We start from the raw sequence: 18,713 nt of genomic DNA, 5'->3' as shown, positions 1-18,713 counted from the left end.
GCAGGCAGAGAACAGAAGTTAAATAACATTTCCAGGTTCACTGAAGCCATTTATCTGAACATCCCGCCCATCCCTCAGTCGTTTGTCCTTTTAAAAGTCAGAGTCACCCAATCCTAGCCTTTATGGCATCAGATCAGTTCAAGTAAAGCAAACAGATTCACTAGACCATGAGATGTGAAACGCTTGTGCATGGTTGATTCTGGGATGTTGAAACACGTACAAACCGCACCAGCTCAGTTTAGGAAATAATGTCGGGTTTCCAATGCAGTGCCGTACCTCTGGTTCAAAAACCACACTTTTCTATTGACTTTGGCCAACCTAGCAACAGTGCATGCTGGGCCATAAGAAACTGCAGGGGGAGGAGAGGTTGAGATGTGCAAAAAGTAAAAATAGAGAAAGCCCTATAATAAAAATAAAGATAAGAAAAACACTTATAATTGAATTATTCTTTTATTTAGGGGTACCGCTTAGACAGACCCTGTGGCCATTTAATAAATTCTGAGCAGAATTCACTCCCACAAGCTACATACACAAATACTCTCAGCTAGGCTTATCACTGAGATGATGCTACAAGGTCCAAAGGCACATTGTTCGTAGTTGCTGACTCATCCCGTCTTCTCTTCTTTATGGCGTCCAGCCCACATTTGAAATATTCCTCTGGGCATGCCCTTTGCTTTTCCTGCATCACAATCTCTTCCCTGTTTCTCTCTTTACTTTTAAAACATCTGTGTGGAATTTTAGCCATTTTAAGCCTTTCTCCATCCATGTCAGTCACGTGATTTTTTACTGTATCCCTACCGGATTGATTATTCTCTGACTGTATCCCCCACTTTGTTTTTGAAAATAATTGATTCTCTCTCAGTCACTTCCCCCAATGATAATCTTCTTTGCCAAGCCTTAAATGGAAGACAGCTTTGTGAAGGAAGCGTTGCTCTTGTGTTCATCATGCAAATATACAAATGGTAAAAAGTGTTGGACTCAAGGTTTACCAACAGCTTGCAAGTAAGGCTAAGTTCGGGGGCCAGTACAAACTGGGGACACACATGCCAAATTCACTCTTGGCTGGCTTGGACTCTGCTGACAATGGCAGCAAGAGAAGTGGGAAGATGAATGGATCCATGTAGTCCTTCCAGTCCAATAATCTGAAGAATTTGAACTTCCGCACCTCTGTTAGTCAAATCAGGTGATAGAGTAGAGCCACATTCACTTTGCCTTTCCAGGGCCCATCCCATCCCCGCCATCTTCCATAACAAGCTCTGATCCCCATGCTCTTTTTTTCTGGCTTTTTCCTTCCATACCCATGTCTCATGTCTTTCCCTCCGCCCCACACCAGCCTAAGGACAGATCTTAGGTCTTGGCTTTTTATTGGAAAATGTTAACCCGGTCCCACACAGAAAGATTCTCTGACTTATTATATGTCTAAATTCTAAAATCTGTAAGGCTTTCCTTTACGTGACCTAAATCAGGAGTACATCAGTCTGAGCGCTCAGGTTCCATACCTTATTGAATGGGGTGATAAAAACTGCAGGATCAGTGTGATGAGGACTTGTGGTGTCTCATAATTACCGAGACGCCCATAAAAGTTCAGAACCAACAAGGAAGACAAATGACAAAAACAAACACCTAGAAAGGATCAAGTCGAAAATGTGGGAGAAGTACGGAGGTTTAGAATTTCATACGAGACATCTGCCGGTGCTTTTGTGAGATTAAATTCTATTGCTGCCTTCCTTGTTACATATTTAAATAATGCTATTTTGCTTAAAGTTGCAACTCAGTTCCAGAATCTTAAAAAATAACTCTTACAGTCTCTACAGACCCTTTTCTTAAAATAGGGACTTCAAATTTTAAGTCAGGTATATATGTACATATATGAGAGGCATAAACGTGTTACACGTTCCTTATTTTTCACAAAAGCATTTCGTGATTTAAAAAATACCAATGTAAAAATGTGATTTATTACACTCAAATTCATAATTCTGATAGACCCAAGTGAAATTGTTTTCATTTAGGTAAGTAAAATCTTATTTCTAAAACATTCCATTGGGACACCTGGGTGACTCAGTCAGTTGAACATCTGACTCTTGTTTTCAACTCAGGTCATGACCTTGGGGTCATTGGGTTCCACACTGGGCTCCACCGTCAGCAAGAGTCTGTTTGAGATTCTCTGTCTTCCTCTTCCCTCTACCCCTCCCCTCCACCTACTCTCTAAATAAATAAATAAATGAAGTCTTTCTAAAAGGGTAAAATAAAAAATACAATGGGGGCGCCTGGGTGGCTCAGTGGGTTAAAGTCTCTGCCTTTGACTCGGGTCATGATCCCAGGGTCCTGGGATCGAGCCCTGCATCGGGCTCTCTGCTCAGCAGGGAGACTGCCTCCCTCTCTCTCTGCCTGCCTCTCTGCCTACTTCTGATCTCTGTCTGTCAAATAAATAAATAAAATCTTTTAAAAACAAATACAATGTTCCATCTTACCATACATAGGCATCTTACCACACAGAGGCAGTGTCATAGAATTCTGGTGCCATTTATATGGGGAAAAACTACCGATAATTTAATAGGCCATTGGGAAAGGACGTAATCCATGACAAGAGTGGTGACCTACCCATGAGTTCATCCCAGACGACCAATCCTATCATCCTCTAATCCCCATCAATCCTCTAAATCCCTCTGCAAAACAGAAATTTTCAGATTTGGATGTTGATCAGTGAGGGAAGCAGTAGAGAAGTTTGAAAACCTTTCATTTCCTAAAGCTGGAAGACTCTTTCTTCAAGCTTTGTGCGGTGGCCCTGTGTCCAGGGTCTGAGAGATGGCGCCCTGTCTCTTCCTCCCGTTCTCTGAGGTCCTCAGCCCGAGTGCTTCCTGAAAGTGAGAGGGAAGCCTTACAAGGGGCTGTGGGCTGTGGTTATGCGGCCTCCTGTTTAAGGGCACTGACACAGAACTGGTTCTCCTCTGTCTGCCTGCCGTGTCTGAAGTAGAAACCACAGGGAAAGGAGGCTGTCAACATGGACGACATTCAAGATGCTGACCAACTCTAGCATTTCATGTTGTCTTACGCCTCTTCTGGAGTATATGATTCATCCTTTCTGGTCATACTCTCTCATACTGCCGTGGCCATGTGTTCCTGATATGACTGACCTTATCCCACAGGGAGTAGCCCTTACAGACAAGTCTCCATGTCAGTATCTCTGCTTCCTAAAGACATCAGTTCCTATAGATGCCCACTCTGGCGGCACCACTATTCTCTCCTCCTTGTCAGATTCTGGACCAACTTTCTCAGTAAATGGGCCTACCTGGGAAGTTTTCAGACACCTGCACTTTTAAAGAATTTATAAACATAACATTCTCATGTAGAAAGTTCTCATATACTAGAAGAAAACTGATTTATGCGACATAAATAAAATAGATTAAAAACTTTAGCTCAACTTTTGAACCCCTCAGGTAGCATTTAGGATGGTAGTCAGTAGAGTATGTCTGAATGGTTTGCAAATCTGCCCCCAAACAAGGAAATATTGTCGTTGAAATCACAGGTACTAGCAACTTGAAAAGGTAAAAGTTTAGACACTGGCCTTCAAACATAAGTGAAGATAAATTAAATGTATCATCATATACTTAACACCTTATATTCTCATCACCCCTAATATGGCATTTTGTTTTCAAAAACCTTTTCCGATAAAAAGGCAACATTATCCCTGTTTACCTGATTGGAAAATCCGAACCCTCAGGCTAATCTGAGCTAAAAAGGGCCTGGTTAAAATTTTAGATCATCTGAATACAGCTATAGCACTGTTTTTGTTCACAAAGGATTTTTCAAATTCTGTACACAGTCTATGACTCTGATGAAGACATGATTTGGAAAGGTTTTTGGTTTGAGAATCTGTGTGGTAACTATGGGGGACTAAGATTTCTGTGTATACCAACAAGATAGAGAATTCTGTATAGTTTTAAGATAAATGAAAAAACCCTATTCCAGAGCTTCGTTTAACAAAGCCCTGAATGACCTGTGCTCTCCTTAGACTCTACTCTGCAAAGTTTTATTCCATTTACTTAAATCACCCCATGACTTGAGGTGCCTGGGTGGCTCAGTCGGTTAAGCGACAAACTCTTGATTTCGGCTTAGGTCATGATCTCATTGTTGTGAGATCAAGCCCTGTGTCGGGCTCCATCCTGGGTACAGAGTTTGCTTAAGATTCTCTCTCTCCCTCTTCCACTGTCCCTCCCCTCCTTGTCTTTCTCTGTCTGTCTTTCTCTCAATAAACAAACACCCCTGACTCCACATTTTATTTAACATCAAGTCCCAAAACATGATCTTAGTCATGACAGGGTCTTCCTTCCAGAATCATGGCTGTTGTATCTGTCTGCTTTGCAGTTTCCTACATGCTGCTCTGCCATCATCGAGACAGTTTTTTTATTGTAGAAGGTGATTCTCAGACTTAATGGACGAACACGAACCTTCTCGTCCCTCTTACCATGGTTGTCTTCTCTGCGATTCACAAAGACTCACTTTCCTCATAAAGCTGTGAGAGACACTCCTCCTTGTCTATCTGCCCACGAATTTCATTCACACTCACATACTTTTAAGCTTTGGAGTCACTAAAAATGATGACGATTTGGGTGGGCTTTCGAGTATCTCTTTGCCAGTTACTCACAAGCTCACAAACTTCCCTGTGCCTTGCAAGTATTAAGTGTCTTGTGTTTCAGAGGATAGCCCATTTCCATCTGGAGACTAAAAGGGAATCCATCACAGATTTCAATGAAATCGCCTCCACTCCGCACCACAAACATACACATACACATATGTCTGTGACTGCACACACACACACACACACACACACACGTATGCATACAAATTCCCTCACAACCTTAAAGGTAAATCAAGCTGGCTACCCCCAGACATATGCAACAAAGATGTCAAACGGATGTGCACTTCCTATTTACGTTTTCTTTGAAAACATATTCCGTCCATCCCGTGCACCTGATTGCCCATTATATTTATCCAAGAGAATTATACTTAGCTCTGCTCGTTTCATATCTCCTAAGAAATCCATGGATCTCTTACCATCTGGTAGAAGAAATCCCATTCTACCATTACTTCCGATGGGTCACTAGGCCCTAACAATAAACCAGCCAACAAGTGTGCTAGTTAGTTAATTATAACAGTCTGTTTGCACAGCCACAGCCTTGAAACTAACATCCCAGTCCAGAGTACAGCAGTGAGGGTCTGCCCCATGTGTAGAACTTTCTCACCTATTCCTGAGGACTCTGAGAAACTACGTTTACGAAGCAAGAAGGTGCATGCTTTTGAATGGGAGCTCTTACTCTGGACAGTCTGAAGCTAGCCATAAATTAATACCCTTTGAGTTCCATTTGGTCACACTGTCTTGGAGCACTGAGCTTCTCTGGATTTCTCTGGAACATGAAAGCATTGCTGAAAATTGGAATGGCTGCCTTTCCTTTTTAGTATCTTGTCCTAATACATATATAAAAGTTCTCCCAGTGTTTTCTGATGTGAAGGCCTTGCTTACAGAGTAACCGGCCTCATACATTATTTGAGGGAGGCCCTTTCAGGGCACATAGAACATTTTAAAAAGATGAACATGATTAAACTCTCTGCATGACGCACTCATCCTGGTTTCCAAAGTACATCTCAGGGCTTTATTCAGGAGAAATCAACCATTAGTGCCCCAAACCCTGGTAAACTATCAAAACAGATAAATTAAAAATAAGAAGTGTTCAGGCATACCAAAATCCTAAAACTCAGACGTAAACGTCATCATATCCCCACTAAGATTCAAAGAGGTAGGATTTCCACTAAGATTATTTTAGAAGATACCATAAATAAAATAATCCACAATTTAATTAAATAATTCAAGAAGCAAATATTCTGTACTACATTTAAGATCACTTAGATGTACACGTTACAATATAGATTACATTATTTTTACAGACGTAACATAGACTAAGTAGTTCTTAGAGCTGCTTCTTAGAATGTATGGGAGTAATTATGCACAAAATATATTTCAGGATTAATAAATCTGTTCTATACTTTCCACGTTCTCCAGTAGAGCACATCCAAATTCAAGGATCAATGAAACAGAAGGGATAGAATCATGAGCTTTTTTTTTTTAAATCCAGAAGGAAAATTAGAAATCATCTAGGCCTGCTTCTCGTTATATAGCTAAGGACACAGACATCCCAAGTGACTTGCCCAAGGCCACACCGCAGATTCTAAGGATCCGAGTGGTCAGTCCAGGGCCTCATGACTGTTTGCCAAAAAAAAAAAAATCAACTATGAAAATAATGAATTACTTCATTTTACACATTTATTAAGAAAACAGCTTGTCCTCTTGGTTTTGGCGTAATATAGGACTCTGAGGCAGAAAAGAGGTTCCTTCTAGGATGCACTAGAAAGAACCAGCAGTGGGCTCTCAAGCTGCTCGTTTGCCCAGAGGATAACACTAAGGCTCCAATCCCCCTGTCAGTCTGTGCAGTTACCGTCAGTGCTAATGGGAATTATACTTGTCTAGAACAAGAAAAAGAGGTCTTTGAAGACAGCGTTTGTTACTAATAAAAACGGGATTCTCCAGCCCAGTGATCTCCTCTCCTCTTTCTCCCCAACAGAAGACAACTCATTTTGTCCATTTGGCTCCCTGGGGGTGCATTTTTTTATGATCTATTTTCTCACTTTGCACCCCAACCACACCCCACTTGGACTCACTAAACTACTTCTCATATTATTCTTTCAATCTTCTGGTATGACACAAAGAGCAACTTACTTGAGGCAAGGAAGACCTACTATTCCTTCTATATATATATACAATGACTTGGTTAATAAAAGTTCATGCTGGCTCAGTAGAGACAGGTGATGGTCTTTGAGATCAGTCAGGTCAAAACATACAGAGAAATTCAAAATCCGCAGGAAGGCAGACAAACATGCTGAGATGTCAGAGAAAGTCAAGAAAATATTGCCCCCTAGAGTACCCATTACTTAATATGTAATTTTTATTTATAAAACCATCAGCAGCTCCAATTTCCAGGAAATTAACCAACTCATTACTTAAGACCCGGTAGTTAAGCCCCCTCGGCCTGCACAAGGAGCTCCTTTATAAGAATTCCCACACTGCTTACGGCACAGCGTATTGTAAAAGGAAACTCTTTCTCTTTGGTTCTATTAGTTAAGTCAAGGTACACTATTAAAACTTACCTGCCCTTATGCCAAAAGAGAAAACTGGGTGCAAGTCAATCCTGGGAGCTCTTCAAAGCATCTCCTCTCTCTTATATTTTTCCTATTCTAGGTAAATCATAATCTCATAGTCCTAAATTCTGAAGTCTCAGAAAGACAGTTCACTGCTTTTGCTCACTGACACCCCCTTTATAAATTTTTTTTGGTAGATCAGAAGTTTCTGGAGACAAATTCTACATCCTATGTCATGTGACAATAAATCAAAGTCATGTATCTCCCATATTAAACCAGCACCTGTTCCCACCACTTCTCTCTCAGCCTTGTCTGCTAACGAGAGTTTTAATTTTATCTTAAGATGTGTGAGTTTCAGAGTACAAAGATTGAAATAGCCTGTTATCACGGAGAGAGCCTACATGTTCTTGTAATCGAAACCACATTCTCTCACCTGAATTAAACACAGAGCTCTTTTACTCCGAAGAAATCTAGGACTCAATTAGTTACACTGAAAGGTTAGCTTAAAGATGCATTTTGTGAGCAGCTCACATGGACTATCCAGTGCCTAGTATTTTAGAAGGACTGACAGCACGAGCAGTGGTCACACTTACCTGTAGGAGGGCCTTCATCCCAACCTTCTGCCCTCTTTATTCGATTTGCTGTGAATCCTAAGCAGATATTGACTCCGACAGCAAAAGTGAACAGGGATATGACCTAAAGGAATAAGGAGATTGAGGTGTCAAACCAATGAGTCGGATGTCACGAAGGCAACTGAAAGGACTTCAACATCACCACCCTACCCTATGACTTCCGAAATGCACCACAAAGCGCTGTCTTCAGTTTTAAAAACAAAAAGAAAAAAATCCCAAATCACGGACCAGTTCTCCCCTCCAGTCCTTCCCCAGCGATGCCGTAATCTCTCCTACCTGATAGGGCCGGCCCGGGCTTCTCCTGGCCATGGCCGAGGGTTCTTGGAAAGCCTTCTGCAGTGCGTTCTCTTTTGCCTACACTGAATGCACTGCTTTTTGGGGCTCTGAGTCCAGTCTATTAACTACAAGTAATCCCACCTGGGAGGTTGACAGCCTCCTCTGATTTGTCCGGAGCTTGATTTCATCACGATTGGTTCACAAATGGCAGCTCTGAGCCCGAGAGGCTTGAAACATCCGTCTCCTTCTCTCCACCCCCTTATCGGTCCCGCCCCTAACACACACACACACACTTTCATGTGGTTTCCTCTGGTAACATGAGGGTTTCTTATGTTGCTGTGGTTAATAACAGTGCATGTTCATTTTCCTTCCCTCACAAAAACATGGTTTTTAAAAAAGAAACCAAATGTATTTGATCCGATCAAAATGAAACAGAGCTGCAAAAGGGTTTCCACCAGCTTTAAGCTTTTAAGGTTTACAATGTCGTTATTCAATGTAGTCAACCTCACGGCTTTATTTAAAACACACACACACACACACACACACACACACAAGGAAAGTTTTATAATTTATGAACCTAACAACTTTCCCTGTCTTTCCCATTTATTTATTTTCTCTGGCAGTTTAAATGACCCTGTCCCTGCTGCCACATTCTCAGCTACTCCCGACTACTCAAATATTTCTCACGATAAAATCTCCCAAGATTGTAACGAAACACCAGAGATAGCATTATTTTTCCTCGTGGTATTGTTAGCATTTAAAGAAGTAACTTTTATCAAAATGCTGGGAATGCCAGCTAAGCAGCAGAGAGTCCTTCTGCCCTGTGAGGAAGGACAAAATAACTTCAGCCTGTCTCTTCTTCCTGAAAAAATACTGTCAGCTTGGTTTATATTTGGAGGGGGAGGGGAGAGAAGGGGAGGATGAAGGGGAAGGGGCTGGATGGGGAAGCTTTATTAGTGATTGAATTTAGGAAGGAAATCCCAATGGCAGCAAGAAGTTAGCTTTAAAATTGTTTCCCTGATTATTCCCCAGTTATGCTGTCCTCTAGTGGCGCCCCCCCACCCCCGAATGCTGTCCTCTAAGGCCGTCGTAAATGTTAAAATGTTAAGTTTCTTTAGGAAGCATTTGGCAACCAGGAGGCTTCTGAAAGAAATCAAGGTCTCTAAATCTGAAAGTTATTTAAATATTGTCTGCTTTTAAGATTCAGAGGAGGGAAGAAGACTTGACTTCGGTTTCCCTTGTGCCCGGGGGGCGGGGCGGGGGAGGGGGGAACCATCAATCTCGGCTGAGGGTATGTGTGTACTTTAACAAATACAGCACTTAGCGTGTAACAGATTGTGAACCGGGCAGTAGCTCTGCTCAAATCAAACACGAGAGCACAAAAGCAAGACCTTGTTTACAACGGGTTGCACAGTAGGCCCGGGTTTCATTATATATTCTAGAATTCAGTAACAGCTAATTGAGAAAAGGAAAACGCACGGCCAAACTTCAAGTTGCCTTTCTAGAATCCGTTCAGCTTTGTACTCTCGCAGAGAGGGCAGGCTTGTGGATGTTTCTCCAGAAGTCCCTAGCTTTATTTTCGGTGCCGTACTGAAATGATTTGGAGTCGGGTATTTGGCAAGTCTTACGAAGGATGTTCGCCCTGTGTAAGAGTCCTCTGCTCCTCAGGTTCAAGTTCAAGGTGCAGCCTTGCTTTTTACAGCAGAAAACGATACACGGAAAAGGAAAAGCTCAAGGCAAACCTGTGATTGCCTCGCATTGTATGCCAACGGTGTTCCGAATGTTCCCCCAAAACCCTGCTTCCCCTTCTCTCTAACCTCTCTGGCCCTTGCCAACAACTTCAGATTCTGTCTGACATTTGATTATAGAAACCCAGCTTGAGGATAATGAAGCCTCCCCTTGGGGGGGGAAAAAGACTCAGAAGCTGAGCATCATCCATTAATTTTTTTTGACATACAGTGAAGCTGTGCAGAGAAAAAAGCCTTAAGTGTAATAGTCGATCCATAATTGGCTTCTGTACAGCACTTGTTACCAATTATCCAAGAGGACTGAGCTCAGGCATTATTTCCATCAACCGTCCTGTCAAGGAGTTTTGTCTTCAGGTCGTTGTGCACACGGAACCCATTAAAACACACATATTCACATGTGCATGTGTGCACGCACGTGCGCGCGCGCGCACACACACCCACACCCACACCATCTAACCATACAGAGTTAAACAGAATTTTATTACAAGACTTCATGATGAATTACCTCTCGGGGGATGACCGAAGTCCCCACCTCGGGCATCAAATCGACTACAAAATACAATTACCTTTCATTATCAAAAACAGAAAACCAAAAAAATCTGGAAACATGTACCATAGGTCTAGAAACTCAACCAAGTGACTGGAATGTGGTCCCAAACCTTCTGTTAACACAACCCAATCAAGAAAGTCTACCTAATCTGGTAGTTTAAGATTCTGGAATAACGCCCTCCGTGGCTGGGTCAGTAAACAAGAAAGTGTAGGAGAAAGATTCAAATTAACTTCCAGAATGGTTTATCAATCCAGCCATATGTCAGAGAACACTGCCCCCTGGCAGAAAAAAAAAAAAAAAAAAACAACAAAAAAAAAACCCAGAACTATAACAAATCTTGCGACAGACTCAGGCCTTAGTAATCACTCTGTGGTTCTCAAGCTTTATTGGGCATTAGAATCAGGCCAGGATTTGTGGCCTGCTCCCCAAGATTTGGATTCACCCTTATGGGTGTAGGAAGCAAGGCGAAGAAACGAGGTCAGACAAGAACTTTGCAGTAGGTTTTTCTGACACAAGTAATGTCAGAAACACATTGAGAGAACAGAGCATTGGAATAAATTATTCTGAGATAATTGGTTTATGTCCTGTGTGTTGAATTGCTTGGTCTCCTTCCTAATGTCATTTTCATACATGATGAAGAGCATTTATTCCCTATTAAGTGGACATAAAAGTCGAGAGTTCTTCATGACACACCGTGGCTGTTCCTCGATGGGAATCATCTCCAAACTGTAAGCAGCAGAACAGAATTTTATTTACTTTGCTGGTGGCACAAAGCGGCAGTGTGTGTGTTGCCTGATCACGATACAGTAGTTGCATTTATACTAACTAACGCACAGTCTATCTTTCATGAAATGATTCTGTGAATCCTTGTTCCCGAGCCCTGATGAAGGTAAGAGGGCTTGAGGTTCGTAGTGAGATTCGAAAGATACATAATTGAAGGTTGTCATTCTTGCCTCCTGCGGTAATTATGGAATGTTCATGAACTGATTCAGCCTTTATCGACATCCACTTTCTTGTGATGCAGAATTAACTGCATCATGGCGTCTTGACTGCGACTTGACCCTATTCCTGGAATTCCCTTAGAGGTCGGTGTTGGGCAGTTACTGACCACCTGATTTTTCAGCGGTTATCTCTTGGCATAAATACAGCACATATGCTCAGAAAGTACGAAAAGAGCAGCCACATGTCTTCTCCCTATTTTAATTTAAAACTCTCTGAGCTGAGTCTTGCTTTTAAATTCTGCTGCGGTTGCCGGCTGTTAGAAAATTCAGGAGAAAAACAGGATAGCAGTCTTTGCAAAAGGGGTTTACCAATCTAAATTGAGCAAAAAATTATGGTGGCTAATGGAGGAGTGAGCGGGCACAATTGCTCCCACAAGTCGGGACAGCAGATGTGTACAAAGCAGACACCACTTAAGATTCTAAACCACCGATGCAAGGTTTTATGGGTAATCTATGGCCCCAGGGGGTTCTCCAGTGGAGAAATAACATACATCTATTCAAATGCGAACAGGACTTATGTCATTAGTTATTACACCATTGAAAGCTGAAATCAACACTGGCACATCTTTCAATGACCACAATTTATATAGTAAATCTCTATGCATGACACTTACTTCCAATGGAATCTAAGCATATGCCCCACCACCACCACACACACACCAGAACAATCTCTTTCCTCTAAGAATCTTCATTCATTGCACAAATATTCATTAGCTTCCACTGCATGCCAAGCACTGTTCTGGGCACTAGGAGTATATGGGGAGCTGAACCAAGCATAGCCCCCTGAGCCCCCTAAAATCAATCAAACAGACACAGAAATAAAAGCAAAGTTGCACCTGGCTACGTGTAGAAATGCAGAGGTAAATGTGGCTATGAGAGCATACAATTTTGCATTGATCTAGTTAGGAGGCTCATGGAAGACTTTGTGGGGTATCAGTGGGGTGGAGATGTGCAGGGTAAGTGGGACCAATGAGGTAAGAGAGGAGAAGATACTAGACAGAGCATACAGCACGGGCAAAGCTTCTGTGTAGGGTAGAGCGCCAGCGCACCCATGATACGGAAAGACAGCTAGCTGGTCGACTAGAGCAGCAAAGCAAAAGTGAGCGTAGTGCACAAGGACCGAGGGGTTAGCAGGGGCCAGCTCAGGTGGGGCTACATCTGTCATTTGGGGTGTTATTGCCTGGCCCTCGAGCAATGGAAAACCATAGAAGGGCTTATGCAGGTGATTTACTCAGATTTGAAGGACAAATCTCTGTACAGTGTAGACAGGAAGTGGAGGGAGTCAAGGGCAGATCCAATCAATCAGCTGGGAGTGACGGAGCTAGTGACAACTGGCACCAAGCCAGGCCGTAGCGGTGGGGACAGAGAACACTGAGAGAGTCGGGGAAAGACCTGTCAATGAACTGGGTACAAGGAACAAGGCGCAGGAAGGTGTGAAGTGTGACTCCCGAGCGAATGAAGCTGAAATTGGGTGATGATGACCAAGTACACAGAGCGCTCAGGAAAGTCACTCCTTTGGTGCTAACTAGATTAGAAAACAGATGTGGAGATACGCACCCGCTTGCTAACACTCCAGAATTAGTTCAAATGAAGGGCAAGGGATATGGCTAATAGCTTTAACACATTTGTCTGTAATTGTAAAAAATCAGCTAAGGCAGTTGCATTAAAGTTACCTTGGACTTTAAATACTGAAGACACACGCATTCATGGTTGAGGTTCAAAAGGAACTGTTGCCAGGAAAACTCCACTCCCTTGCTAGCTCTAGCTCATAATACGAACATTTTAAAACGTAGAAGTCAGTTTGTCTACTCTCAAAACCGCATGCTCAATTCTCAGCTACTCTCAAAACCGCATGCTCAATTTCCAGGTGCGTGGAGGAAGGACTTAACAGGTGGGCGAGATGGCTCCCCTGCGCGTGCAGGAGCTCGAGCAAGGTTCTGTGGGTGTGTCGGCTCTGTACGGAGCGCTGTGGAACGCACTGCACATACGGCTGTGTGTGCAACTGCAGAAAAGACGTCCACCCCCGAGCTAAAGGCTCATCCTTTGCCTTCCCATGTCCCACCCCAGCTGGCTGCGAAGCTGCTGCCCATTCCACTTGCAGATGAAGAAGTGGAAGATCCAAAATTAAGTGACATCTCCAAGACAGGTCTAGAACCCAGGTCACCTAAGCCAGCTTCATTCCCTCTCCCACCCTAGCATGACGTCCCTCTGTTACACCACATGAGGGCCTCGACTCTACACATGCAGAATGCAGCCACCCAGACAACGGGCTCACCTCCCAAGTTCACTCCTTCTCATGAAAACCTCCTGCAATCCCTCCGTCCCTTGTTCCTTATCATCAGACACCAAGTCTATGGGTTCTAGATATTGATTCCAGCTATTACCATCCTTTCTCAGAGCTGGCTGAGTGTTACTAATATCTAAATGGTCTTCCCATGTGAATATTTTAGATGCTCCCCTCATCTTCATTCTTTGGGACACACATGGGCAGTTTGTCTCATGCAAATGGTTCTACCTGTTTGCATCTTCTGTCCCCTCCAAACACCCTTTCTTTGAGACCTCTCTTCTTTTATATATAAGATTTATTTATTTATTTGAAAAAGAGAGCATGAGCAGGAGGAGCCGAGGGAGAGGGAGAGAATCTCAAGTGGACTCCCTGTTGAGTGCAAAGCCGCAGGGAGGTTTTGACCCTGAGATCACCACGTGAGCTGAAGCCTAGAGTCTGCCGCTTAACCCACTGCACCACCCAGGTGACCCGAGTCGTGGTCATTAATTAAGCCTCTCATAATTCATTCCCATTAAGTGCCCAGAGAGGCTGGCATAAAATGCAGATCTGTTGATTTTCCTCCCAGTCTCAAAATCTGCATCAGTTCTCCAAGTGCAATCCCTGGGCCAGCAGAGTCGGGGTCACCTGGAAATGTGTCACAAATGCAAATCCTTAGGTCCTACCTCACGTCTACCTAATCAGAAACTCAGGGGGTTGCGGTGGGTAGAACCACCACTCTGTGTTAACAGGCCCCCCCCGCATGCGATTCTGCTGCAAATTTGAGAACCACTGACCTAAAGCATAAAATCCAAAGTCCTTGGCAAGGCAAATAGGATTCTAGTATATGAGCTGCCGAAGCGAGCACGGCAAATAGGATTCTAAATCCAAAATTAAGTTCCCTGGAATCACATCCAGCTCTACTACTGTTTAACTGTGAGACCTTACATTACCTTTGGCAAACTGCTTCTCCACTGTAAGACTGTTTTCTCATCTGTGTCCAGCTCATAGGATTCCTAAGAGAATTACCTGGAATAATCTGGGTAAATTGCCTAGCTCAATGCCCGGCACAGAAGAATGTTTAGTAAATGTTAAGTTTTTTTAACTAGAGAAATATTTGTTGTTCCTCGATTAAGGTATGCCCTCTCACACATCCATTCTTTAATATAGATTGTTGCTTTGGCCTAGAGTGCTCTTCTCCACCAAATCTCCCTGGCAAACTCCAACCTATTCATGAAAAATCAGGTCAGGGGTCACTCCTCTGCAAAACCCTCCCTGATTTTGCCTCTCCTATACAGACCAATGGACTCTTCAGCTCTGCTCCCTTTTGAGGCCTCTCTGTCCCTTGGGATCTCTTTGAATTCAGGGACCAGTCATCCTTGCACTCCACAGAGCTTTGCCTCTTTCCTGGGATATAACAGGCAGACAATAAACGTTTGTTGAAGGAAGTACTTGGTGTCAAGAACTTTGAATTGGAACTTCAACTGAACTTCAACCCTTGCTCTCTTACTAACTACTACCTGGGTCGCTTCAAGCCCAGGTTTCTGCATCTATAAAGCAGAACTCTTGGGTGAATGTAGTGGTTTGTAACATTTTTAAGCATTAAAACCTTATTTTCAAATAAAATCTCAAATTGAATAGTAACATCTAAATTGGGAGCTGCTCCGCTTTAAGTGGGGGGAGCCAGGATCCTGTCCCACCAGCCACCTCCCCTTCTCCAAGTTCAAGCTAATTTCCACACAACTCCTCGTGCTGTTTTTCAGCTTTGAAATCCTCCTCTTTCCATGGTGCTCACCCAAATCTCAGTCAACTCGTAGACTTTCCCAAGGCTATGGGTTATTAACAAAAATAATGTGAGTTCTTATAACACTGAGCTGATGTGAAGACGAACTGATAAGAATGCATATTAAGCAAGTAAGTTTGAAACATTGCTTGAAACATAGAAAATGTACAAATGTTAGCTATTATTACATACAGGAGGCTAACGAGTACATCTGTTATCATATTCTCAGCATTCAGCAAAGATCCAAGCACATAATAGGTGCTTAGTTGTGACACAGGTTCTAGGAAAATTCCTTTACTTTTCGAGAGATGATATGTAGCTTAAAGTTGGAAATGTTACAAACCAGCCTTGTCACATTCTCTCTGACCTCAAGAGAAAATGAGCGGCTTTTATTTGGCAGAGGGTGGGGTGACCCTGGGGACAGCCTTGAAGGCATGAGTTTGAATTACAATAACAAAGAGCCTCCACTCCGATTGGAAAGCCCCAAGAATTTGAGCTTCAACTCAAGAAATTTGTTTGAACACAGACCCCAAAGGAAGTTTATGCTTGCTACTGGAATGGTATCATCACATGCTTAGCAGCGCAATGGTACCCTCTTGGAGAGGAAGCAAAACTGCTCTTTCTGTGATTCCCCCTGCAAACAAACAAGAGCTGGTAACATCCAACAAACTTGGAACAGAAGGGAATTTCCTCAACCCGAGAAAAGATTTCTGTGAAAACTTACAGCCAACATCATACTTAATGCTGAAAGACTCAATGCTTTCCCTCTAAGACCCAGAACAAGACAAGGATGTCTTTTCTCACCACTTCTAGTCAACACTGCACTTCTAGCCAGAGCAATTAGGCAAGAAAACAAACAAAAGGCATTCCACTTGGAAAGGAACAAATATAGCTATCTCTATCCACAAGACAACATGAACTTGTATGTAGAAATCTTAATGAATTTATTTTATTTATTTTTTTTATTTTTTTTTCAGCATAACAGTATTCATTATTTTTGCACCACACCCAGTGCTCCATGCAATCCGTGCCCTCTACAATACCCACCACCTGGTGCCCCCTACCTCCCACCCCAATGAATTTATTTTAAAAACTCTTCAAATAGCTAAATTATGGAAAGTTGCACAAGACAAACTAAATACTTTTAAAAATCACTTGTGTTTCTGTACACTAGCAATGGACAATATAAAATAAAGTTAAGAAGACAATTGCACTCATAACAGTATCAGAAGGTATAAACTACTATGAATCAATTTAACAGAAGAAGTATTAGATTTGTAAACTGAAAACTAGAGAATATCACTGTAATACATTGTGGAAGACCTAAATAAATGGGAAGACATCCATGTTCATAGATTGGATGACATTATTGTCAAGATAGCAAGAACATGGAAAAGGTGGTCCACAGCATGGGAGAAAATATTTGCAAATCATACATCTACTAAAGGGCTAATACCCAGAATACACAAAGAACTCTTGCAACTCAGCAGTTAAAAAAAACACATAACCCACATTTTTTAATGGACTGGAATAGACATTTCTAGAAAGAAGACATATAAATGGACAATGAGTACAAGAAAAGATGCTCAACAACATTAGTCATTAGGGAAATGCAAGTTAAAACAACAATAAAATACCACTTCATGGGGCACCTGGGTGGCTCAGTGGGTTAAGCCTCTGCCTTCGGCTCAGGTCATGATCTCAGGGTCCTGGGATCGAGCCCCGCATCGGGCTCTCTGCTCAGCAGTGAGCCTGCTTCCTCCTTTCTCTGCCTGCCTCTCTGCCTACTTGTGATCTCTCTCTCTCTCTCTCTCTCTGTCGAATAAATAAATAAAATTTAAAAAAAAAATACCACTTCACACCCATTAGGATGGCTAAAATTAAAAACATACAATAACAAGTGTTGGAAAGGATGTGATAATAATCGGAACCCTCATATATTATTGATAAGATTATAAAATAGTGCAGCCACTTTGGAAAACAATTTGGTAGTTCCTCAAAATGTTAAACATGGAGTGCCCATATGTCCCAGCAATTCCACTCCTAGGTATACCCTAGAGAAATGAAAACATATGCTCATATAAAACCTTGTAGACAAATGTTCATAGCAGAATTATCAACTCATGAATGGATAACTAAACTAAGTATATCAATACAATTAAATATTATTTAGCAATAGAAGGGAATGAAGTCCCAAAACACATTATAATATGAATGAACTTTGAAAAAAAATCAGGCAAAAAACCTAAACACAATGGCCACATATTGTATTGTTTCAATTATATAAAACATCTAGAATAGACAAGCCCATAAAGAAAGAAAGTAGATTAGTGGTTGTCCGGTGATGTGGGAGTGACTGCTTTGGGTACGAAGTTTTGTTTGGGGGTGATGAAAATATTCTAAAATTACACAGTGGTGATGTTTGCATATCTCCATGAAAGTAATAAAAACCACTGAAATGTACAGTTCAAAAGGATTGGTTTGGATGGTTTATGAATTATATCTCAAAAAATGCTGCTTAAAAAAAAGAGAGAGAGACAGAGAGAGCTAGTGAGATTATCCCTGCAGTGAAGCAAATTCCAAAGCATCTGGACCCACAGGAAAGGAACATTAACCCTGACCTTCAGCTCTCAGGTCAGTGCCTTCCAAGCTGTGTACAGAGTCACCTCAGTTACCCTCCAAACCTTTCAATTAACAGGGACAAGCATTTGAGTCGTGGTATGGACCTATTTAAACCAGACCCTGTGTGTGATGAAACCCTTCACATTCCTAAAAATAGGAGGATCTCTTTCGGACTACTTCAGTCTCGGTCATAATACTTTAATCAAGTTCCCTGTTTCCTTTTTACTTTAAAATAAAATGAAAACCCAGTTCTCGCCTACAGATCTCAAGGGGCTTGGATCTTAATGGCAACACACTGTAATCAGAGTTTGTGGGACAGTTGTGGGAATTCAAGAACAATGTCTTGGAACAACGTCTTGGAACAACATGGACGGCCCTTGAGGACGTTATGCTCAGTGAAATAAGTCAGACAGAAAAGACAAACACGGAATGAACTCACTTAATGGCTGGAATCTAAAAAAAGCTCATACACCCAGAGGCAGGGGACAAGGAGTAGGCAAAATGGGTAAAGGGGGTCAAAAAGTACAAACTTCTAGATACAAAACACGTAAGTCATAGGAATATAATACACAGCATAGTGACAATAATAATACTGTATTGCATATCTGAAAGTCAACAAAAAGGTAGACCTTAAAAGTTCTCATCTC

General features: G+C 42.1%; 1 protein-coding gene across 8 annotated transcripts in view; it reads right to left on the bottom strand.

Moving 5' to 3' along the window:
- The window catches only part of ENPP2 (ectonucleotide pyrophosphatase/phosphodiesterase 2), a 108,001-nt gene that overhangs the window by 71,514 nt on the left and 17,774 nt on the right, over positions 1-18,713 (bottom strand). For 7 of the 8 annotated variants that reach the window (XM_047725974.1, XM_047725968.1, XM_047725966.1 and 4 more), the window contains exon 2: positions 7,785-7,887. In XM_047725974.1, the coding sequence (XP_047581930.1) occupies positions 7,785-7,887 (103 nt within the window). Of the gene's footprint in view, positions 1-7,784; positions 7,888-8,099; positions 8,284-18,713 lie in introns of those variants that run through there. The other variant, XM_047725972.1, reaches the window with a different exon arrangement.

Source organism: Lutra lutra, chromosome 4, assembly GCF_902655055.1.
Source record: "Lutra lutra chromosome 4, mLutLut1.2, whole genome shotgun sequence".
NCBI classification, from domain to species: Eukaryota; Metazoa; Chordata; class Mammalia; order Carnivora; family Mustelidae; genus Lutra; species Lutra lutra.
Note: the sequence above shows the minus strand (reverse complement) of the source record. Positions and strands in the feature narration are given on the sequence as shown.